The sequence below is a fragment of the Scophthalmus maximus genome, chromosome 2 (assembly GCF_022379125.1).
Source record: "Scophthalmus maximus strain ysfricsl-2021 chromosome 2, ASM2237912v1, whole genome shotgun sequence".
Classification (NCBI taxonomy): Eukaryota; Metazoa; Chordata; class Actinopteri; order Pleuronectiformes; family Scophthalmidae; genus Scophthalmus; species Scophthalmus maximus.
This window is the reverse complement of record NC_061516.1, coordinates 18,877,139-18,902,895: the sequence shown is the minus strand read 5'-3', so window position 1 is coordinate 18,902,895 and position 25,757 is coordinate 18,877,139. Positions and strand designations below refer to the sequence as shown.

Below are 25,757 nucleotides of genomic sequence, written 5' to 3'. Positions count from 1 at the left end.
AGAATAATTAGCCTACTATAACTTTCTCATTGTTATAAAATGTCCTATTTTTTAAACAGGCTTGAAAGTAGCCATAAATTAGCGCAAACTCTCATCCAAGAATAGCGTTGTGTTTGGACTGGAGGTGGCTCGACTTGCAGTGCTCTCACCATCTGGATCACACATTTTCTTTCACCTACCTTTGAATTTACCACCATGTAAGTGGCTGCGACTCCACCCCGCCGCGGCACCGGAGGCAAAACAAAACGAGCACACGCACCGCAGTTATGCAATAGAAAAGAAAGGAGTGGCTGAAAGCTACTGCTACTGACTGCAAATGTGAGTGCCTCCTCCTGTCAGAGAGGACATCACTGCAGTCCCACTTCATTCACATATGAAAATGAATATGAAACGGATTGACAGCAGAGCAACCGGTGGTCAGATCAGCCTAAATGTAGATTAACATGAGGTGCGTTCAAGAGCTGTCTTTTGTTTTGGAACTTGTTGTTTTTAACTGAGATTAAAAGTAAAAATGAGGTCGTCACGTAGTTTTTTTCCACTGAATCAGACAGCATGATTGTCTCGAGTGAGCTTCGGCTTTAAAGTAGCACGATTACCCGATTTATTCCGCATTTCTAAGCAGCAACTGTTCCTGGTACTGGAAGTGTCACAAGTCAGTGGACGGACCTGTGCTGCGTTTGAGGACTCTTTTCGAAGCTCGTACAAGTAGTGGGGAAATAGATATTATGGCCCCTCCAATTCGGTGCCTTTTTTACTTTGATACAACTCATACAAATAAAGTTGGATTACTTTATACATTTTAATTAACCAATCTTATTTGTACAAAGCACTGCCTCACTGGAAAAGTTTCCTCATCGCTCCACACAGACCAGTGACTGTACAGTCATCCCGGAATACAAATTAGAAATATTTATTTTAATTTAAAAAATACTGCACTGTTATTGACCAAGAGCTGATATTTTTGTCTGTCGCCATTTTCCATCTTTCCAATGCACGGGACGTTTTAGTGGAAGTTTAAGTCACATGCTTTGCTCTTAGTGATACACAGATTTTTCTGATATCAGCCAGGCACAGATATATATAAACATATTTTCTTCAGATTTATGAAATTTAAGAATATTTATCCTTTTTTTAACGGGGAGTACATCCTGGACAGGTCGCCCAGTTATCGACCTTTTATTAATATGAATATTATTAGGCTATTATTAATACTTTTGGGGGGCTTTTCCACTCATTTTTTCCCACTTCAACAAAGAATGAATCGTTGTTTTCCATTAAAGTTTTTTGTTTTGCAAATTAAAAAACAGAAGCCTGACTCATGCCACATGATAAGTGAAGTCACAAACTCTATAAATCCTTCTCCATCTCTGTTACTATTAAAGTACCTTTTGACAATCCTGTAGTTACAATTTATGATTTCTTAAGATTTCCAAGTCCTTTTTTTGCCACTTGTGGCGTTCATGTGTCACTCTGTGTCAGAAGTCGTCGTATCGCCGACGGTGTTTGAACGCAGCGTCCTGTCCGTGCAGACAGATGTCGTCAACCCTCCGCTCTCAGGTCTGGAGCAGGAGGAGGGATCGAGTCTGAACTCCTGGATCCGACCGACTGACGGTCGCTACCGAGCGGGATACTTCCTTCAACCGGAGATGTACTCCACTCGAGACAGGAGGCCGCTGGAGTTTTAACTCTCTGTCACGCGCGGTGGTTGTGAGAGAAAGTTTTTTTTTTTTATAGAAGGAATCTCCTTGGTCGGTGCGTTTCTGGAGTTAAACTCCATCCATGCTCGGCGCGGCGGGGACGAGAACCACGGGAATGTGATTTAGTTCCAGCCCCGGGCTAGTCGCGGCTACAGGAGCAGCCGGACGAGACGCGAGCTCACCCCCGAGGACTTGAGCACGAGCCGCGGAGCCGAAGTTATGAGAATGACCGGAGCCATGGAAACTTCTTTCAAACTGGCTTTGAAGAAACCGCCCTCGCTGCGGACCGCGGAGGTAAACAAAACCATCGCGTCTTTAATTAGCATCGCCCGCTAATGTTAGCTAACAAAATCAAACTGTTGCTTCAGCCCCTCGCTGTGGGGGAGGCAACTCAGCTGTCAGTGGCTGGAATCACGTTATTCACACAGATAGTCTCTTTAAGGCGTTAGAGGCACATTGGTACGTGACTTTACTGGGACACTGGATAAAAGCAGCGGTGTGTGCAGTGTAGAAACGAGTCGCACGGGACGAACTGTAGCAGACGCCTCAGCAGGGGCGGTTCTGGGTCCTGGGCGGGTTTCAGGGCCCCCCCTGAACCCCCCGGGACCGTTTTGTAGTATTTAGTCAAGTCACACTGTTTTTTTTTTTTTTATTATCAGAAAGCTTACCGAGTCAAGGTTTGTGCGAAGTCAGGGATTCAAGACAGTGTTTTTTCTTTCTTAAATTCCCTGACATGGTGAAGTTTGGGTAAAAAAACCCCTGTGTGACCGCAGTGCATCCTGGGCCTGCGAATGCAGCATTAGTAAACAAAACAAAACGTCACTGCTTCCCGTCACAGAGCTTATGCCTGAGTGTGTGTGTGTGTGTGTGTGTGTGTAAACATGGATTTTGAATGAGGCCAGTTCAATTTAATCACCCCCCCCCCCCCACCTCTACTGTACCTCCGCCCTCCCTGCATGAAGCTGTGGAAACACAGCTGGCCTGTCACTGCTTCAGTTACACACTCTGTCCACCCCAAAAATAGCTTACACACACACACACACACACACACACACACACACACACACACACACACACACACACACACACACTTCACACACCCTTCCATGTTCGACTGCTGGGTGTAGTTTTGAAGTGTAAGCACTATTGGAACACAAAAAAAAAATGTTTAGAAAAAATAATCCAAGGCTTTTCAGCTTTGAATGGGCCTTTTTAATGTCCCTGATCCTCTGTTTGTTTGTGGCTGCGTGGCAGGGAGAAAGCCTCTTTCACACCCTCACAGAGGGCAGTTGTGCACACTCGAATAAACCATAAAAAAACTGTGTTCAGTCCACAGATATATGACACAGTCACAGCAACGGGGTAGATCAGGGATTTGGTAACCGACCCCGTGATAGTTAGCACTTTGATAAAGCGTTAAATTTAAGCCTTATCCTCCTGAATTCAGTGGAAAACAAGCTCTGACAGTGGAAGCTGTTCACTCCCTGTTGCTTCATATGCAGAGTTAAATGTAGCAGAGGTGAAGGTGAAGTGTTTCAGTGCGGTTATGCATGATTCATGAATATTGGTGAAGTAGCTTGCAACAGGCATCCGTTAGCTGACGATCACATGCACACAGATTGAATTGTTGAACCTCCCCCGAATGACAAAACTACACCATCAGACTAACAAATGAATGAGATCAAAACTGACTCATGATTTCACCTCCATGTGAGAGGAACGGAAATAAGATGTTAATTCACAAATCTCTTACGGATCTTAGAAACGAGACAAATATGAGACTGCCATACATTTGTGAGTGTGTTTTAAAACTCTCCATCAACATTCAGTGTTTGAGCATGGGTGTAGTGGTCGACCTTTTCTACCTGCGTTTCTTTGGCCTTCAGATGCTAATGAAAGGTTGACGACTAAGCTCTGAACCTTCGGTGAGGAACGAGGTGAAGCGTTTAATGAAGCTCTTTTCAGACGTGAATGAATGAACATTGCGACTCACATTTTCTAGAGTCGTCGTCGTCGCCCTTAACATACGAAGCACGCAGCAGGAGATTGTCCGACTCGGACGAGTTCATAGCAGCAGGAAATTCCAGATATTTTCCTGCTGTATTCTCACATGGGCTCACTCGAACGTTTTTACGAATGCTTAAAGTTCCAGAAAACCAATGTCTTTAAAATTTTGGACTGTTGCATGAATAAAGTCACCTTGTGCTCTGTAAAATTACAACGGACAAAATTGCTATAATGCCTGGGAAAGTAATTGGCAGATTAACCCTGACCCTAGTATAGATATTCCAGGGAATTCAAATGCGGCTCAGATTTCAGTCAAATCAGGTGAACTGCTTTCACGCTCGTCCTCGATTCAAAATCTCCTTGGTCGAGACCGTCTCCGGGATGGGAAATCTTCAGACGACCTGTAGTTTTGTCTGTCTCCCGTGCAGATGTTTGGCTCAGTGGGTAATCCCTCCCACCGCAGGGTTTATGCCCAGTCAACCATTCCCAGTTTTTAGTTTTTTGGGTTTTCCGTCCGGCTCTTCCCTCCCTGCCCACCTTTCTCTGTGCCATCCAGACGCTGCGGTGGTAACAGGCAACAAATCAACGTCGGGTGATTTATGGCGGCACCGGGTGCACATCGGAGGTTTATGGGAATTCCAACCATTGCGGAGCCGCAGGCTCTTTGAGGAAGAAGCGAGCGAGGGAGAGGAAGAGAAACACAGGCGGTGTGAGTGGTGACTCGTTGCTTTGTGAGCGAGCGGTCGGGCCTTCTGTGAAGAGAACAGAGCAGGAGATAGACACACTGGTGTGTGGTCGAAGCTGTGTGTTCTTGTACTGTATGCAGAGAAACAAGAGGCTGGGTGTGTTTCAGCAGAAGTTGGTCAGTGGTTTGCTGAACGCTGACGCAGCTCGACATGTTACAGTGAAAGGATAACAAGTTTGCTCCAGTTGCCCGTCTTCTTGGTCATGTTTTCTTCCCTGTGGAGGCCTTTGGCAGCAGTCATTCTCACGCACACACGCAGTCTGCAGAACAGCTGCCACACACTCGAATTATCACTGTCATGATTTAGCTTTTGTCAACCTCTCTCTCTTTTTATCATCATTTTACGTTCAGAGAGTCAGTCATTCACACCTCTGTTGGAAAATAAACCCAGGAAGATGTTTCCAGATAAACTTAATATATATTCATATGAGCCCTGACAGATTTATCGGTTGGCTGATAAAAATAAGCAGATATGACATATTTCACAGACATGTCGGTAGTGCCGTTTATGTTTGTGATATGAAAACATATATTTTACAGAATAAACAATACAGAGAAAAATTTTACTTAATTCAAATTCTATATATTTGGATTTATTTGTGAAATGTCACCACCCCAATATTGGTATCAGCATTGCCCCCCCCAAAAATCCACATGAATCGAGCTCTAGTGTACATATTTTCTCCTTTTATTTTTTTTTAGAACATTTCTCTCATCAGGATTTGCAGTTTACTAAAGTCGCATCGTTGGAATTCCAATTGTGTACTTATCTAACCTTTAGTAGACAACAACTCTGTTCTTGTTTTCAAGAAACAAGAAGTCAAACATTGTGAAACTGAAACGTTTTGGCTTGAGGTGTTATATTCTGGTATTGACTGCTAAAGGGTTAACGATGGGGGTCACAGAAGACTGAGGAAAACAACAGTACGTTGACATGTACTGTATGTTTGCATGTTGTACCCACAAAAATGCCCCGGGGGCGTCACTGTGCTGTTGGTATATACTGGGATACCTCAAATACCCTCCCACTGCAGCTGATGACAGTGACAGTCAGCACACTGACAGCTGGACACGCCCACTTCAGAAGTAGGTTCAGATGAAGACGCAGAGTAGAGGTCATCTGATTGGTCCCGGATGCATTTCAAGCTCATTTCCATGGCTAGCGTTAGCCGCCGGCTATGCAGACTTTGTGATAAACAAGGATGTTATCATCACATTATCAATTTAGGTCAAACTAGGGATGTGGCTAACGGATATTATTATTTCCATTTTTTTATTAATCTGCATATGATTTTCTCCATTAATCTATTGACTACTTTTGTCTATAAAATGCTAGAAAATGTAAAAAAAAAAAAAATGGTGTCCATCGTGATTTTACAACATCTTTAAATGGCATTTTTTCTGTCAGACCAACAAAAATACATATTTATTCATCTTTCAAAAAAAGACAACAGTTTTGTGATGCTGAAGCAAATGACTTAAAGACTCAATCAGTTATGGAAAAAGTTGGTGATTCATTTTCTGGTGATCGATTAAGCTGTTCCCAGGAACCCCCATTTCTTTTTTGCACAAGACTGAAAACAATGTGCTCTTAATAAGACGGTGGTATTTCCAACCCTTTTGACTACAGTTTTCAACCTGGTCGGCTTTGAACCAAAGTCACAGAGGCCCAAACATGTTAGAAAAAGAAATGTATGCTTTTTTGCCTCAAGGCCTGAAGTCGTACATTTTGTGTGGAGTTTAAAGCATGTGTCCACTGCTCTTGCAGTGATGTAAGGATCTTAAATTGCTTTTGCGCAGATAGAATCAGAAGACTTAGAGTTTCAAACAACTTTCAAAAGCTTGTGTGAAGAGTCCAGTACCAAAACACCCCGCTGGTGGGGGGGGGCAGTTCTAATGCAGTTGTAGACAAACCTGCATTTATTGGATCAGAAAAATAAATGCTTAATTTAGGGACCCAGTCAGGACCATGTCTAATCGTGATGTTTTTAGCAATAAGTCCAAAAAGACTTTTCAAAGAACACAAAGCTTTGGGCACATGACTTCATGCAGAGCTTTTCTTGCAGAAATAAATGTAAAGAAAATGTTTAAATATTCTGGCAAGGGCTTTTTTGAAATGTGAGCAAACATTCTTGTTCACACACAGCCAAGGTGAAAACCAGTTAGACACCAGTGTCGTCGCGACAGGGGCCCGAGGGCTTTGAATTGTGATGTAGGTTTGAGTTGACTGTTTAACAGAGACAGACTGATGCATTGATCAGATGATGGCAAGCCTACAATCAAAATGATTTGATTGTAGGCTTGACCGGAGCGTCAGGTGTGTTTTCAAATGTTTAGAGGCGTAGCTGCAGAGCATGTATCGGCTCGCAAGAGTAAGAAAACGTCCGTAGGCAAAGTTTGCTTGTTAAAAGACAAAAGTTTTAGTCGACTTTGCTTATGGCAGGCTGTGAGGAGTTGAAGTGGAAATGGTTATCGGTATTCAGTTTAGTAAATTAGTAAATTCAAATTAGTAAAGTGTTTTTTTGTTTTTATGTTCCTCACCTTGTTGGAGGACTTGCGGGTAACACTTCCTGTCCCGGTGGTAAAACTTTAACCACATTTCACAGCTGATAACCGCACTTGCCGGACAAACATGGCATCAGAGTAACAGGAGAATGAAATGCAAGGAGTGGGATGGAAGGGGGGACACTAGGAGCGAAGGAACATTTACTGGCAAATAAGAGCTTGTAGGTTGTTTTGAATAGTGAGTCGTAAAAGATGTGATGGGAGACAGACAACTGAGAAAGAGCGCCGTTGTGACACAGGAACCATGCGAGAGAGATACTCTCATTTAGTTGAGAAAGTTGTTGCGAGGAGAACCTGCAGGAAGGAGTCGTGAGAGGAGGATACTGGCAGGCATTCAAAAAAAGATGGCAGAGAAAGAGGTGAGAGGAGGAAGATATTGGATGTTTACATTGAGAGAGCTGGAGAGTCCGTGGAGAAAGAGAGAGGGAGATGGAGAGATAGCTACACAGAATGAAAAGGTTGGCCGACAGAGTGAAATGAGAGCACGGATGAATGAGTGTAGCTATATGACTTCAAATGAAACCTGAGAGAGCTGGCAGAAGGCAGAAGCAATAGAAAGGAGTGAGGTTGTATTTATTTTGTGAGGTGAAAGAGAGAAGGCATGTGTGCGTTTTCTTACAATGCTGAGGAGTAAAAAATAATTGAAAACACACCTCAACTCACTGTGCCTTTGTCCTCCAAAAAAAGTTTCTCTACACCTGGCTGGCAGAGTTGTTGGCAGACACAAAGGATGATTCCGCATCACACGGCGCGGCGCATCACAGGATGCGGTTTGTTTGTGTATAAAACCACGATTGGAAAGTATAAAGCACGATTGATACAGTGAGGGCATTTAAACTCAAAGTGTAAAAGAAGAAGGTTAAATATGACCCCGGAATTCCAGTTTGAATAATGCATCGGTGGACTTTTAAATCTTATCAGAAACAAAACCTGCGTAGTAACAAAAACCTGATGCAGCAGAACTTGAGATATTGTCTTTTCCAATAAACAGATAATTCGTCCTTGGGCCGACATCACCTCTGTTTTTTTGGACAATGGTAAAGTAAAGAATCACTTTGTGCTCTTCTTGCTATGAAGTACAGTAACGTCACAGAAATGTGCGCTTGCTTGTATTCAGCAGAGTCGGTGTGTTGACAGATGAGAACTGAGCCCCGTGTGGCAGGATCTGCGCTGTGCCAGAGCAGTGTGAAATCAGTGAGGAGGGTGTGATTTTTGATGCAGTGCTGATGGTGTTCTAAGCCATACCTGTATCCTCTGGAATCACCAGCAGTGGGCGACTCCACTGGTTTGCAAAAAAGTTGTAAAAGCAAAAGCACTGTATAAATTGGAGCGTGGATGCAGCGGGATTGACAGCTGGTACCGTTCAATCGATGCATGGAGGTCTAGGCGCATGTACACAGTGGAAGAGCCCTTCGTCCGACCCACCCCCCCTGGTCCTACGTCTGGTTGCAAAAAAAACAAAAACAAGATGGCGCTGGTCAAAATGCAGTTCACAGACCAGAGGATGACGTCAACGTGGGTTGCCAGTCTGAACAAAGACTTCTCAAAGTTCTGGTTGTGGATGCTGTGGCTTGGATGTGCACATGTTTTCAAACCCGTAAAAGTATCAGCCTCAAATTCGTATGGAACAGACGTTGATGAGTTTGTGCCCCAAAAGCTGGAGGTACTGTATCTACAAACACCTTCAAGCCGGGGTCCGAGTTTCAATAAACCTAGCATGACGTAAATGCAGCACAACCTTCTCACACACTCAACACACACATGCACGCCAGTAACAACATCAACAAACGTGAATGTGCCAACAAAGTGAAGGGTTGTGCGAGAGTCTGAAATTAAAAAAAAAAGGCTACAGTGGAGTCTGTGTGCAAAACAGACGGAGAGAGAGCGGCACCGTGGAGGACAAGTGTGTTTGTGTGTTTGTTTGTGTTTAAGCGGGTGAATTAACACAGCCCTTCCCCTGACCCGGGCAAGTGAAAGCGTCTCCTTGTGGGGCTCCTCCTCAATGAACTGCACTGAAAAAAAAGACGCTGCAATGACTCAAGTTTTTGTGAGCAAGCCTCTCTGTCCTCTCCGCTCTATGGTTTGTGGTTGTTGGTTTCTGTGACACCAGTAAACCGCTGCCTGGATTTCTGCCGCCTGGTGAAGCCTGAGAAACGGCACAAGGGCAACGTGACACTATTTAAAAGAAATGTGCTGTAACCTTTTAAAAATAACTTTTTTTGCCTGCCATTTGAAACGGTGAAGCCTATGAAAATATCACCAATAGGACAACCACAAAATGTTATAATATATATTATTTATTATTTAACCGGATACTCTTGAGCTCCTTAAATCATGGCAATGATGTGAATGTATCAGATGGAAAACCGTTTCTGTCATTCACTGCTAGATTAATATATGCGTAGAACAACAGGAAGTTATTGGATTTAATTTTGGATTTCCATAATTTCACCAGTTTAAATGTATAGTCCACTAATCTTTTTGTTTTTAGGCAAGCTGGCAGCATTGCTCCATGGATGGCATAGTCTGTTGGTCCACCATTTTATTCAAGAATAAATTGTTGGATGGATTGCCATAATTTTTTTTCTACAAATGAAATATTCCATTGTTTTGTTGGAATTTTGTTGTTTTTGTGAATTTTCACCTTCTGCTTGTAAGCGTGGCTCTTTTTTAGCTGTTGTTTAGACAAAATAAGCAATCTGAGGACATAACCGTGGGTCTTTTTATTTCTAGCATTCTATAGACTAAGCAATGAACTGATTAATCAATCATGTAATTAACCATTAGTTGTCAGTTGTAGACTGACTTAGAGTCAATTGTATTTACTTAGTTGATCCTTTAATCTAGTAGTAGCTTGTTTAACTGACTTAATCGTCCTCTAACCCTCATGGTTTACTCCACAAGTTTAACTTTCAGCCTATTAGTGAAACAGCACCACTAATAGCTCGGCTCTTTCCGACCCGAGTTAAAGTCCCTCGTTCACACAGCGTTCCAAAACAACAGCTGGGGTTTTGTCTCACTGGGTATTGTTTAAAATGTAAACACGTCAGCGTTTTCCTTAGGGTACCACCGAGCTCGCAGCCCGGCAGCCCAGGGTTCCCAGTGTGCCTGCGTGTTGACCTACGCATGAATGTGCCACTCTGTAGCTACATTCCACTCTGGACAGCAGGCGTGAACAGGCAGACGTCGTCAGCTCATACCTGTCACGTTTGTAGGGAATGCATACTGCGGCTACAGGTTGGCTCACGTTGCATGTCAACCCATGACCGTTTTACCTCGACATTTTGAACATCAATATTATTAAATGTCACACAAATGTGTGTAATATTTCCATCTAAGAGGCATTTGCCTTGAATTAAATGACAACTTCATTTCTTTAGAGGAACAGATACAAAAAGCAGAGTAAATGTCACAGGAGGTGTGATTCCTCGCCAGTGTTCCTGTGATCATGGAATGATCATGTGCTAGAGCAGGAAGTACCTGCAATCCAGGGAGAGGAAGATTCAGGTCTGCATCTAAAGATTCCATTCATTATCAGATGTCCTGAAACGAGTGCCTATTGAGGATGACATCTTTGGTTTAGTATGTGCATCAGTTAAATACCCAAAGACATTGAAGTTAGATTGTAATAAACAAAAAACTGCAACTCTTGGAAGCCATTCATTTTTTTGGGCACTTTTTTACTTGCATTTTTCATTTGCTGAAAGAATGATTAGTATTGAAGTTGATGATTAATCTTCAGTCAATCAACCAGTTGTTGCTGTACCAGAGATGACCAGAATGCTTCAATCTGTCGTCCTCTCTCTCTCTCTCTCTCTCTCTCTCTCTCTCTCTCTCTCTCTCAGAAGTAGGCCAAGAAGCAGCCTGAATTAGAACCTGTTGCCACCGTGCTCTTATTAAAGTAGTTTTGTGGCCTTGCAAAACTGGTCTGGAATGTGTGTGAAAGAAAAGGAAAGCTGCAGATTCTCTTCCAGCTGTGTCTCTGAGTGTTAGAACGCGCTGTACTGATTGTGCCCGAAGTACAAGATTTTAATCTTTGTCTATAACGTATAAGTGTATGGCTGAATAATTGCAATTTAGCGTCTTATTTTTTGCTATAAAGCCTTTTTGTGTTTACATGTTTACATTACTTAATTTCCCTAAATGTATGCATTGATATTGTTTAAATATTATAATATTTGTCCAACCCTAAAGGAATTTCCATTATAGCAAATGACCTTGACCATGTACATACATGTTTACATAACATCATTTTACCAAATGTATGCATTAATGAATTAAAAATGATGACATTGTCCAAGCCTTGAGGAATTTCCACTAAAGGGAAGGCCCTACCCCAAATCTGTAAGCCACAAGGTCACACATACCATCCTGACCGTTGAGACCACAAAGGCATGGCTGATGTCAGCAGCAGTGTGATTCCGTCCTGGAGGTTAGCCGCGCTGCAGAAAAACCTTGAAGATAATATTTTGAAAAGCCCGATATCATGCTGTGCAGAAATGATCTTACGCCCCACTCATTTGAAAAGGAACTGCTGAAGACACTGAGATTTTTGTCTCAGCAATTTTGATTTATACTAGCACACTTTCAACTCCCTCTCCTCATCAGTCTTGAGTTGTCATGGTGTCTTGTCACACACACACACACACACACACACACAAACACACTTCTTCGCAATCTTTAATGCACAAGCTTCTCCGTGCTGTGGACCTCCCGTTAACTCCCAGACTAATTGTACAATCTGGCAGAATTTTTACTGGATTGGTTTGATAAACATTGTGATCGTACACCTGAACTGTCAGTGATCTGGCTTCCAGACGGCTGGTTGGGTTTCTGGCGTGTCTGGATGTTTCATTCTGTTCTTGCAGTTTGAGCACTTATTCTGCCATTGGCCGAGTCCAAATGTCTAGACTTCACCGAACTCACGGATTTGCATGCTTAATGGGCGTACTTAGAATGAAAAGTAGCTGTTTCTGTGTGACACATATGGCTTCTTGCCCTTGCATTTTTTTGTCCTTCAAGATTTTGAATACTTTTCTTTGTTGCCACAGCAATAAAACATGTTCCTTATGCGGAGAGGCATTAGTAAAGCACAGGCTGCATGTCAGGCTTTCAAACATCGAACCCTGTAAATCCCTCGGAGACATGGGCTGTAGTCAACAGCAGCAGAAGCAGCAGCATTCCTCACGGTAGCCAAGCAGTGCTGATACATGAGGGAACTGAATTGGTCTTATTTTAAACCTCTAGCTGCTTCCTTGTTTTGCCTGTGAAAAAAAATAAAAAATCAAGAGCAGGGCAAGGTTACTGCGCAAGATCTCTCTAGGGAACTGAGCTGTTGACATTGACTAATGCGGTTTGTTGAAATGAGTCAGGACTTTGAAGATTAAAGCTTAAAACTGCTCTCCTGTGTTTGTCTCTGGGACAATAGTGCACCATCTCCACTGTGTTTTTAACACATGAAGCCAGACTGACGTTTCTCTCGGCAGATAAAATATGCGATATGAGCCTTTCACTGAAATATATCTGTATCGGCGTTTATGTTTGCCAGCATGCGCAGATATGAAAACTTTAAATCAAATAAACAATGCAGAAAAGATTTATATTTAACTTAAAACATGTTCTATTCATTGGTTACATTTGTGTTTCAATCATGGTTTGATAGTGACATCCTAGGATTCATATTGGTCACACTGATACAAGATGAAGTGATTCAGAAACAGGACTTTTTCAGATCTACCAATTAAAACTAATATAGCTCTTACATGGTCTCTTAAGGCCCTGATTTAACACAAACTAGCAAATGTGTGTTTTAAACTATTTGTTAGATTCTGTATTTGTTTGCAATATTTTTGGGATTACAGACAACCTAGCCAACATTTTTCATGCCATTGCGAATCTCATAAAATGGACTGTTATGTGCTCAGATTTGAGGAAATATAATGCAAATATGTTTAAAAGTTACAGTTGATCCCAATGAATCCATAATAACTAATGACTTGACCTGACCGTGACAAAAACTGCTTTTACTTTGTTTGAGTCTTCTTGTTTTTAAAGTTTTTTGGAAGCCACCCCGAGACCTTGTTTATATTCTTTAACTTTTTCAGCCAGGGACCATAGAAATGTTTTCTCGCCAAAGGATCCTGGCTCAGTTACTGTTTTTGTGGTATGTGGGTGCATATCATTAGCAGCCGTAACCTGTTTCTCACCTCGATCCATAGTAAAAGAACAACTTTCATGGGGTCTCAAACACTTTACCTGTGTGGGACCCCAGAAACCTTTTGTGTACAACCACCAGAGGCTTTTTTTTCAATTCAACACAAACAGTAATATTTTTGAATTAATTAGCACACAACCCATTTAGTATTGAAGCACCGCTGCTTCAGTCACTAGGACATGTAATAGGCCGAGCTGATTTGTTTCCTCTGTTTTGAACAAAAGATACATTTCAGACAAGTCTGTTGTTGAATTTCAAATAAAAAGTGACAACCCTAACACAAACATAGAACTTTTACAAACATAGAATATTAGGGATCATTTAGCTTTTAAATGAGGCTGCAGCTAACAATTATCAGTTAGCTTGTTCATATTTTTCTTCTTCTTTTTTGTCTATAAAATGACAGATACTAATAGAAAATGGCCATAACAAATTGTTTTGCACCCAAAAATATTCAATTTACTATCATAATAGTATATCTATTTTATTACATCTTCTTAATCTGCTTCCTCCTATGATGATGCTGCATTTAATGTTACAGACAAATACTTTGGACTTACTACCAAGTTTTCAGGGGGTGTAACAAAAAGGAGATCTATCTGTGCTTGATCTTAAATAGGTGGTTGTTTGTGCCAGGTCCACCAATTAGTTTTTTTCCCCAATCCCTAGAAAAATAATATCCGTTTCATCAAACACAGAAAGTATTGCCGTTCATGAATTCATCAGTCACTAGGAAGCAATCAGAGGATAACCTCCGATCCTGTTCAGCTTAGCTCTTGACATTGAGCTTTAACCGTCTCATTACGTCCATCTGAAACCCAGTGGCTGCCAGCTGCTCCCATTGAGTGCGATTGAGTCTGGAGCGCTGACAGAAACAGTGTTGTGGGAGGCCTCCTCTGGCAGATCCCACTGTGGAAACACTGAGTCACTATCCACATCACAACACAAACCCCGGGCTGCCGACTGTCGTCTGCCCTCCGCTTCCCATTCAGCCCGCTGCCCCAATACCTCCCCTCTTGCTTCACTGGGATGCAAATGTTTTAGCAGCATATAACACAGCCTTTTGGGAAAAAAAAGGAAAAGAAAAAGGGCTTTTAAATCATGTTTTAATGTTTTGCTTATCCTTTCTTTGGATAATATATCGCTTGTTGCACTGTTAACGAGACACTTGATTGTGAAATTAACATTAGCAAACACCATTAGACTTATATTTTGGTACTGTTGTCCCAAGTTGCACGTAGAATATAGTAAAGAAATGTAAAGGTTTTAGATCATTATTGTAGTGCACACGATGCAGAACCACTACAAGTATTGTTTGAGATCGTTGGTGCTGACGTGCACAACTATGATCTTCTCAGTCTTTACAAAATTTTCTAAAAATGTTTTAAAATTTTTTTGTGATTGGCTGCCCTTTTATCCTTTTTGTCTCAACACATGCCTCACATGCTGCTTACCCGTCATTTTATTATTAGTCATTATTGCTAAGTGGAAATAGGACATTTAAAACAAGGGTTTGTACCGACAACATTCCTGTCTGAGAGATTGATGCCAGGCCAACTTGCCTTCCCATTCTCGTTAGTAGAATGAAGTTGGGCTGGAATAGATGAATTAAACTTTTCTTCCACCTCGTCACGGCTCGGCCCTTGTGTGCTCCAAAAGTTATTGTTAACCTACAGAGTAGTAGAGCTACAGTACAGATGTATTGAGTGTCAGTTTGTCCGGCTCTTATTTGTTTAAAGAGGCATTGGACATTTTTAATTGACCTCTGCTTTTACTAGCATGTTACAGGAATAAGCTTGCAGCATGTATCAGTATATAATCCATTACGGCCTCCTAAAACCTGAAGGGGTTTCTGAAAAACTTGGCGTTCACTCAACCCTTTATTTCTCTCTCTTTGAAGAAAAGATTAAAAGGCATTTGATGGCTTAAACCTTTCGCTTTTATAGTAAATCCTTTTATTCGCCCTGTAAAGAGGATATGGCTAGAAATAAGTACATTAGTCGACATTTTCAGTGTCATGTTTATTGATTTTTTTTATGTGAATGAATATAAGGGCGAAAGTGGTGATTTACAATTAAGGCCAAAGTTTTAGCTCTCCAATGTCTGTCTCCATGAGCCTTGGCTAGCGGGTCTGCAACATTGAAGTCAGTGTCTGAATCTTCATGGTCGTGTTGGTTTCATCAAGGTGTACTCCCCTTCAGTGTCCTACCTATTGTCTGAACCTTTTGCATGCTAAGTCCACTGGAAAATACAAAACTAAATACATTTCCCATACTTCAATTTGCTTTCCCTGTGTGAATTTCAGTGAGTTTCTTGGGTCATGTGTCTTAAAAAGGATAACACCATATAGTATGTGGTGTAACTGTGCGTCTCATCTGTCTCTAAAGGGAGAGGCACACAGATTGTTTTTCATACGATCTTCATTGGTTGACAGCGTTATCTACAAGTTTGTGCAGGAACCAAATCTCCCCACATGTAAGCCTGTATGAACCTGGAGACCGACATTGTGATTGAGCAACATACAGTTAACCAGAGCAGCAGTAGCTGAAATAGTTGTGAAGTTGAGATGTAGCTCCCCGAGGCATAAGTGGTTGGGTTTACAAATAAGTATGAGTCATAGTGGTGCGCAGGTGATGATAGAATCCATGCAAACACAGTGTCATGTTTGTTCAAGGCAGCACAAGGCAGCACAAGGCAACAGGGGGAATACAGTCAGTTCCATTGTCAAACGATCAATTATTTTGACTCACTCGCTCTTTTACTCAATCCTTCGCTGTAGAAGTCACCAGTTTTACTCAACTGCTGATGTACTTTATAAATCACTCACTTGCTCACTTATTGGTTCATGGACGTGACGGCGCCGCTAAAGGGAAGCCAAAAAATCTTGTTGGCCTGCACATTTGAGTGTTTGTTAATTTTTCCTGATAAGTTTGGTTTAAATCATTTATTTTATGTAATAAAAACGGGGCGTGATGTCATGATTGACAGCTGAAATTGACTCACGATTGGCCGTTTGGGTTTATGGCAGAGATTTTCGTTACCGTGGCTCCACTTCCTGCTCGGTGCTTTGCAGACTTTGGCTCCAACTGTGTCCGGGACATTTAGGCTTTTCCTTTTGAACAGTGGGAGTGAGTGGAGACAAGAGTCAGCCATCTTTATTTGGTCACTGGTTCATTCACAAAATGTTTTTTTTCCCAGTCCTTTGTATGTTCAATTACTTTTTTTCTCACTCACATTTGTGCTCTTGTCCAGTTGCTTGTTTAAAAACTTTTTTAAAACTCTTTTTCAACCCCTCACTCACTCATTCACTTTGTCACAAATCCGTTCACCTGCTCTCTCATTTCGCTGTCGACACCCTCACTTCACTTTCTTTCACTTTGCTCACTCACGTCATCTTCTGGATCATTCTCTTGTCGGCTTGTTCGGTCAACTCCTTTGCTGACAAGTTTGACAAAGAATGCGGAGCGCTCACCTCTGGTATGCCGGGAATGTGACAGCTGGATTCCCTGAACTTCCTGTTGGCCTTGCCAACACGTTCGTTTTAAACAATGAGCGAGGAATCCAAACATTGTCGCCTGGAAAGTTTCACCCACTTTAATTATACTGTATCTTCATATGGCTCCTTAAAGAATTTTGAATGGTTTGAACTGAGAGCACTTGGAGAGGAATCTTTTAGGTTTTACAGCCATGTACTGTATTTCCAAATAACTGTGTGTGATTGTAGATGGTGACATGTGTGTGGGGGGTCTTTTAAAAATTAGCAAAGAGTTGGTGGAATGGACGAGGTCAAAAGTTGAACAATTGAGTTTATTGAAAAACCTGCTTATCTTATGTTAGAGCTGAGGCTTTGCAGTCACATAAGCTGCTTTGCTAAATCCACACTATTGGTCTTGGGAATTTCTTTTCTTTGATGTGTTTGTACAAATGGCAGCGTTAGATGGACTATACCCTTTAATGTATACACTCTGCCCTCACTGTGTGTGGAGGTGCTATAAAGGTTGATGACGGGTGATTGGCCACGGAGGTTTGTACTGGAAGGCAGTTTTGGCCTTGTGAAAACAAATTGGCTAACACATTTACAGTAACAAGAAATTTAGATTCATTAAGATATAATCACTGACAAATTAGTTACATTGTCCCTTATTACAACTACAATAAGTATTTTCAGTTGATCGACAGAGCTAAAACTGTTTTCATAATAACTCAAACATTGTGATTACTTTTAATAAAAAGAAGAATGTCTACATTTACTAATTCCAGCTTCTCAAAATGTTTTCTGGTTCCAGCGGTCTTCCCCGGTTGTTCTGGGTTATGGACTGATGGTTGGAGAATTATAATGTTGCAGTAGCAACACATTAGCCGCTGTTTTTAAATTAATATCCATTTTATTTGTCTGAGGTTTTGTCTGTCAGGTTGTACGACACGTACACGCTGCTGTTTTCCCGCCGCGGTTGGCCTGGCCTTTGACACAGTCCACAATTATCATGCTCGTGGATCAGATCGACTCACAGCCTCTCACTCCTTTCTTATCAGACGGTTGTGCATTTTGAACCATGATTGACTGACAAATTCATGTCAGCACAGCATGTGCAAATTTGCATCCACAGGGCAAAGAAAAATTGAGCCATGCCACGACACACTCACATCAAGGATTCAAAGTCCTGTCATTAATTAATTTAACCATGTATTGTCTGATTCATAAGCAGTATTGCCAAATAGTTTCTCTCAAAGCAATCCTGCCTAGATTCACTATTTTCCATCTTGATGGAAGCTTAATGACACTCGCTGACCTAAGATCAATGAGTTCAATAACTTCTTGTAGGGATTTAGTTTTGCTTTTGCGGAAGTTTTAAACCATCTCAGACACCCTGGGCCGAGGGCAAAACCTGGAAAGTGACTTTGTGCTTCCAACGGGATGTCCAGGTGTCCAACCTGTGCAGTTTATTGATTGATAAGGGTCAGATTAGCCTCAATGGCGTGATTAAGAATGTAGAAAGATAGGTGGTGAGTGGGGGGCTTCATTAGAGGAGGTCCGTTGACTCAGCAACTGTGAGCAGACAGAGGAGTTAAGTAGGCATGTCAGGGGAACAGATGGAGACAGATTGATCTCTCCGTATGGAAACAACACACACACACACACACACACACACACACACACACACACACACACACACACACACACACACACACACACACACACACACAATCCTCTGAGACTGTTGAATTGAGGTAAGGCTTTAGTGATGTCAGTGATCACTTAAAGTACATGCCATTAACAAAAAAATGCGAAGACTACACATGGCGATATCTGATACATGCGATTACTGTATGTGCTTTTTTTCTTCTTTCTTTTTGTGGCAACTACATTCTCATACACTCTACACTGGCCACATCACATGCTGCTTGAATTTTGCTCTTAAGAAGTCAACACTGGTTCCACTAAGTTTTCTCACAAACTACCACGTCATCTGTTCATGGTGTTCTAAAAAGTAACAGGTGGCTTTGAACTTGACAAGAAGTCAAATTTCAACTATATTATCCAAGTTTCATGTGTCCGGATTTGAGTGACTGAGATTAATGTTGTTGGGATATTTTTTCAGCAGCCTATGTGGCTTAATCTATAGTGTGTGAGCTGAGTCATACAGGCTCTAGTCCAGTCAGTCCACTGTTAACTGGAAATTACTTCATATTATGTCCACACACAGATAAGAAACCATTCACTGCCTCGCGTTTGCGCGTGTCAGTATAAGGTAGCTGGAGGTTTGTCTGTGAAACTCAGGCTATAACCTGGCGTGTTAGCTTTCGCTGTTGTTACTCAACATGACACACTGTGGGTTTTTTTCCATGCAAATGTATTTAAATTAACATTTGTTGGCCATTTGATTGTCAGAGGAACAACCAGAACATTTGGACTTGGAATAAGCTGAGAATGTTGATCTAATTCTGAATAAATCTAAGTTTGCTATGTAGTTTTTGCTTTAATTCATGTTTTTATAACTTTGTAAAAAAAACAAAATAAACTGCCTCATGCATTTCCCACACTTTCCCCCTGCATCTATTAAAATGTTCTTTTTAGTTTAGCTCAGTTTCTAGTTTCCAGCTTAAGTGCTTACAATATGTACTAAATCCCTCATCAGCTTCTTTGCCCTCCCACCCCCAACACAAACGCTGGCTTCAAGGTCAAGCTCTCCATTTACAGGAAACCTTTTAAGGATGATTCCTGTTTTTTTTCTGTCATCTATAACCAAGAATAATGAAGAATACATATGAATCTGATTTCTTTAGTGTTTGCAGTGGTAACATTTCGCTCTCACCGGAGAAACCACGCATTCCAGGTTCACCTGGTTCGTACATGACCCCAGGGGGGGAGCATCAGAAACATCTTAGGTTCACTTGAAATAAAACCAAACAAAAACAGAAATAATTCTTCAGGTGTCATTGGGCAGCTAAAACAAGCAAACCCATCTGTAAAGACACTTGGCGCTTTTTGTCTTTGCAGTCTTCTCTCTATGGACACTCCTAAGTAGTTTGAAAGCGCAGAACTACGCCGCGTGGCTCTGTTTTTGATTTATGGCACCGCGGCGGGAGTGTGAGAAGTGGAGCATTGTCGCCTGTCTGAACATATTGGTGAAAGAGATCAGCTATGTGTTCCGTATCTTGGCTATCCTGCCAGCCCGCCTTTGGCTGCAAGGCCATGGCCAAGTGGGGGCATGCATCAGCTACTTTAATCTTGAACCCTGCAGAGAACAGGAGCTGTCGTCTTCCATTCACATGCTTCTTCATGTTTGTGTTTGCACATTTTGTGTTTGTGTGCCTGCCGGAACTTCGCAGCCCACCCCCCAACTTCACCGTGTCAGCGGAGTTCAGCTCCGTGCTTCAACATCTGCTGCTTTGAATAGACGTAAAACCTCTGCGGCTGCTGGGTCCCCCACTGCTCTGGCCAACGGAGATGGAGAGAGGTAGCGGCGGGTGAAAAGAAGTTAGAGAGGCAAAGGCATGAAAGACAAATGAGCTTAAAACCGCAGGTGATGAAAAGCTCAGCAGCGTCGACCCCTAAAAAGTTATAGCCGCAATAATTAGAATTAACCAAGGAATAATGTGAGCAGCTCAGTAATTGAGAGCATGTAACAAAGGTGCAGACTGCTCTCGTCAACCGAGGGAAATGATAGATGAGTGTGAAATGAGTTGGTAATGAGAGGGAGCAGGAGGGCGTGGAAAACACTTAGGAAATTGTTTAAGATGTCTTGTGAAGCCCAAGAACAGTGTAATTAGCACTGATGAAACATCAAAATGAATGCAACTTGTATTTAAGGAATGTGATAGTAGGCAGCCATAAACATCGGAAAATTATCTCCCCACGTACCACAATCCAATGGTGAGGCTGATGCTGACGATGGGCTGCCTCATTGTGGCTTCATTGATTTTTCTTCATCAATAAAACATTTGATAAATGATGGAAATTAAGTTTGCAAATATAGCCTTTAGCCGAAAAAGCAAAACGATTGAATAAAAAAAACAAACAACAATGTTAAATTGTGCAGTGGAGAAACTCAAACAACCCAGCTGCTTTTGAAATATCAAACCATGCAAAAACAAAACTAACAAAGCAAGTATCAAATGTAAATGACAAGAACTGATGCCCCTTTTCCTCACTGCCAGAGAAAGTTCACTGTCGACAAGAGAGAAAGGACCTCCCCCGTGCCTGATTCATTCATTTCAGCGAGAAATAAAAGAAGAAAAAAAACTTCAGCTAAGATCAGATTTTCCATTTCTGTGTGGCAGCGTTTTTTGGGTTTTTTTTTGCGTATGTGTGTGGCTGTTTGGTTTGGCTGGGTGGAGAGATGGCAGCTGGTGTGGTGCATTTCGGGGGCCAGACTCGCTCTTCACCTTCTTCGAGTAGGAGCGAAGAAGGAGCTGATGTTCCCTGGGGACAAAGTCCAAAATTATGGTTTGTGGAGCGGTTAAAAATGTGCCATGCTGCACAGTTGGCATCTAACTTCAAATTTCAAACTCCAACTTGCCATCTTCCAAAGATCTATTTGTCGTATTTCCTGTGTCAAAGCCTGTCGTTTCTGTTTTTCTGTCAAATGGACAAGCATATTACTGTAACTGCAGTTGTCTACATCATAGGCAGGCTTAAGTTTTCTCTTCTCTGGTCACTACCGGCACCTTCCCCCTGCTCTCTCTCCCTCCTTCCCGCTGTTTCCATAACCAACTCCACCACCGGCACCACGACTGTCGTCACTGAGCTTTTTATGAACCCAGCTCCTCAGTTTTCATAGTGTGGAAACTCTCAGCATCCAGGTCTTCCAGGCACTGTATTCGTCGTCAGCATCTTTTTTTTTCTTAGCAGAGATTTGCTAGTATCACTCCATGCTTTAATTATCAGCCTCTTCAGTGTCTAATTCAGCAAGTCTTTTTAGTGTGAGCAGCTTCTAGCCCCTCTCCCCGACCTGGATTTGCCCCTTAAAAAGTTTCCTTTGTCAAATAGAAAAAGAGACTGAGCTGTGTGATGCTAGTGTACTCGAAACCTCACACTTGCTGACGGTGATAGGGCTCCACTGTGGAGCTGAGCATCGTCAGCGAGCTTCTGTTGCGTATGGAGTTATGATACCGAGGGATCATAGCTGGAGATGTAAGCCCTCAGATTTCAAACCATTAAGGCTCTAGGAACGTTATTAATGTTATATTGTGCTTGATGTTAAGCTTTCACTTGAGCCTTTTAAGTGTCTGGTAAGGAGATTATCCAGCCACGCACACATTGAGCTATGAATATGTGTGTATTTTCTTTTTATACTTTATTTGAAGATCATAATAATTCATCAAGGATAAATGCGCAACTTTCACTCGCAGCTTTGCGACTACAAATATTAAGAATTATAGCTTCCATAATCGGCATAAATGTAATCGGTCAGCACTCGGCTTTGATTAGCAAACAGTGCGCTCAGCTCACTCACCACATATCTAACGTAGATTTTCCTGCATTACTGTCAAATGGGCTCTCTGATATTTTAAGAAAATATTCCTACGGTGGAGACTGGCAGGAAAAGTTCCAGAAGATGCCCGAGCAACATTTGCGGACATTTACATTATCTGACATGCCCCACATTGTGCGCTGGCATTTATTTGTCACTGATTGATTTTTTTTACAGCTTCAACCATTCAGAAGCAGAAATATCAAATTCTTCTGTCATTAACTTGACGGTATGTTTTGTAGAACTTGTGTCTTTGCAGGCCCTTCGATTGCCTGTACCGCCGTAATCCCCTTTACCCAGCCCGCACACTTTGGTTTATGGTACAGTAGAGAGTGCTCATGCTGAATCCCCGTCTCACGCAAACCTCGTACAATCTGACATTTCTAATGTGGCCGGTTTGTGTAAGACCCTGCCTCCATTTCTGAAGATAAACAGAGCTTTTCCATTGTGTGTGCAGACGAGTATAACGGTGGCTCACCACGCTGCAGCAGAGAGAGAGCCGGAGAGTCGGACACTGTCCTGCAGAGACACTTGATCTAATGTCGTCTGTTTCAATCATTCTGGCTTGTGCGTTGTTTGTTTTGTTTTTTTCGTGTATGGACATTGTCAACATAACTAAACATTTACAAGCTGCATTACTGTTATTACCATTTCACATTTTAGTTGATTATAATTATGTCTGCTTTACTGCACCTTTTGTAGTTGCAGACCACAGAGAGCGTCATTCTAGTTCAAAAGGCGCAATACGCTTATTGTATTAGTGTTATTCCTCTACCTAATTCAAAGAAACCTTCCTCCCAAAACTTTAATTCTGCTGATATAGTCATCTGTGTGGTTTAAAATATTTACCATTTCTCCTCCTAAAATGTAATCGTCATAATGAAAACAAACAGATTTTTATTCAGGGTTCTTATCAAAAATGTCAAGATTGAATGGTTTTGAGGCCTCTTCTAAACATTGAAATATATACATAGTGGACATACTGTACACAAAAGCATTTTGGTCCCATTTTTCATCTACATCTACGCTATAGCCCGGCACAATGTTGACACAGAGGCTTGAGGCGTCGGTAGTCTATGTAATGTAAATGTTAAAGGCCGACTACGCAGGCAGGATGTTAGGCTAGCTGTTTGTTCTGCCGGCTTGAATGGTGGCGTTGTATCGCCGGTCTACAATATCCCCTCTATGTCAGTGAAACGCCGACTGACATACTGTACATTCTGGTGGAGGTGGGCGTGGGACGGGGGGGGACGGAACTCTGAATAAAGGCAGACTCTGCAGGGGACGAGAGTCCTCTAGAAAAGTCCAAGATTAGTAGAAGAATTTAGAACTGTGTGTTTTGAATGTTCTCCTTAACACAACCATGTTGATAACCCAATATACATGGAATTAAAAAAGCATAGCTTCCAGGAATTGCGTTTTTTGCACTACAGTAGCCGGATTATTTCTTACTAATGTAGGAGTGCCGCAGCATATCAAGTGTGTGTGTGTGTGTAACTGGGCTTTCTCTTGAAAGGAAAAGGGAAATGTGGTGGGTGGGACAACAGCCTCTGTACTGCCACAACTTGCTTTTGTGTGACTGATCCAAGTTATGTCTTGTGCTGCAACAGCTTGTTTTGTATGAGTAACAGGCATATATATTTCTTTTTTCAAGCCGCATGTCAGAAAGTCTGAATCGTGTCAGTGCTGGAAACAAACACGCACAAAACTCCTTTCACTGTAAAATGTGGACAAAACCACTTCACCAGCTGAAGATTGTTATATTCAAGGTCTGTGGTCAGGTCACATAAACAATGCAAACAGAGGCAGTAAACTGGTTTCACCTCACTTTTCTATGAACTGTACAGTCAGCAGCAACCGGGCATTTTTTTGTTGCTGTCCCTTTTCCCCCAATTTGGTTTTTTACGTTTATTATGGAGTAATTTATCTAACCCGTCTTAGATTCATCCAAAGTGTCGGTTGGTAGATGTGAAGTGCCTGTTGAGCCCGGTCTCATTAAATACTGAGATTGATGTTTTCTGCCAGGAGGTGGCAGCAGCGGCACTGTAGCTACCTTAGTAACACACAAGCCGCCTGACAGCGCACACACACACTCACACACGCACACGCACACACACGCACACACGCGCACACACACCACAGCGCACCGCTGATCACTTTGGTGGATCGGCCTCATTTGTCTCACTTTCAGTTTGACACAACACTTTGAGATGTTTCTGCAGTTAGAAGCAAACCATGTGTGTAGACTTTTCAGCAAAGTGAAGAAAGACCAAGTCCAACACAAAAAAGTCCAAAGACTGCTGAAACAACATTAACTCTGTTTTGATAGTATCAATCATACCTGTCACTAGAATGTATAATATTTAAAAAGGAATTAGAGTCATTTGAGCCCGATTCTGAGAAACCCTCAATTTTCGCCTGGGATTGAAACATCTTCCAGATTTAAGAATTGACACCTCCTCAAGACGTGAAATGATCTGGCAACGTTGGCCATGTGAGACAAGTCGAAATGAAAAGCTGTGGCCTCAGCTGGTGGTGAGTTGGATTGGATGAATTGACGTCTTAATCACAGATGGGGTCATCAGGCGTCCACATGAGCCTCTGAGGGAGGTCAGGCCAGAGGTCACGCACCGCCGCCCTGTGCCGTCCTTGGGGAGGACGGGAAAATGAGACAACGATGTATTTGGGCTTTGAGGATAAAGAGGGACATGGCTTTGATAGTTGTCCGTGGAAATTGTCTGGTTTCAGACAACTCAAAGGATTTTGCTTTGCGATGAATCAAATCAGGTGCAGTAGGAATCATTTTCTAAATCATGGGCTGTTATATAAAAAAATAGAGGAATTACTGTCCTCAAAGAAAACAGCTTCTAAATTCAAATCTGATGAACAGAAACGACACTGCACTTTGGACGAATGTTCTCACACTGGAGACAGATTTTTCTTGTGGATGAGGGGGTGGCGGCACCACTACATCAAAATATAGGGCTTACTTCCATTTTGTAGACAACCAAAAACCGGACCACGGCCACCACACCCTCAGTTCACATTCATGCTGTGTATATGTGCATAGAAGGAACAGAGAAAGAGAGTGTGTGTGTGTGTGTGTGTGTGTGTGTGTGTGTGTGTGTGTGTGTGTGTGTGTGTGTGTGTGTGTGTGTGTGTGTGTGTGTGTGTGTGTGTGTGTGTGTGTGTGTGTGTGTGTGTGTCCGCTTTCGTGATCATGTGAGGCTACGGAATGAAACGACAAAGCAGAGGTTCCCTCCTCTGACATCCTGCTATCTGTCTGTCTGGCCTATTGATGACCTGCTTTACGCTAATCAATACATGAAATAGGGACAGTTGGGTTTCATGGGCGTGTGTGTTAGTCATGGAGGAATCACTACGCGCTTTGTTTAAGAGGTCATGTAGTAAGGTTGTGCATTTGCGAATGCATGTGTCGCTGTCGCTGTTGTTGTTTTTTTGTGTTTTATATCCCTTTGATTGAAATTTATAAAAGAAGATATCATATAATATCTTACTAATAAATTAAAAATAGATCAATCAATGGACGACAA

At 42.0% G+C, this 25,757-nt stretch overlaps 1 protein-coding gene across 5 annotated transcripts in view; it reads left to right on the top strand.

The window, feature by feature from the left end:
• The first annotated feature begins 1,524 nt into the window (after positions 1 to 1,524).
• The window catches only part of rapgef6 (Rap guanine nucleotide exchange factor (GEF) 6), a 126,248-nt gene continuing 102,015 nt past the window's right edge, over positions 1,525 to 25,757 (top strand). For 2 of the 5 annotated variants that reach the window (XM_035625878.2, XM_035625876.2), the window contains exon 1: positions 1,526 to 1,991. In XM_035625878.2, coding sequence (XP_035481771.1) covers positions 1,917 to 1,991 — 75 coding nt within the window. In that variant the 5' untranslated portion in view covers positions 1,526 to 1,916. Of the gene's footprint in view, positions 1,992 to 25,757 lie in introns of all 5 variants that reach the window. The other 3 variants (XM_035625877.2, XM_035625879.2, XM_035625880.2) reach the window with 3 other exon arrangements.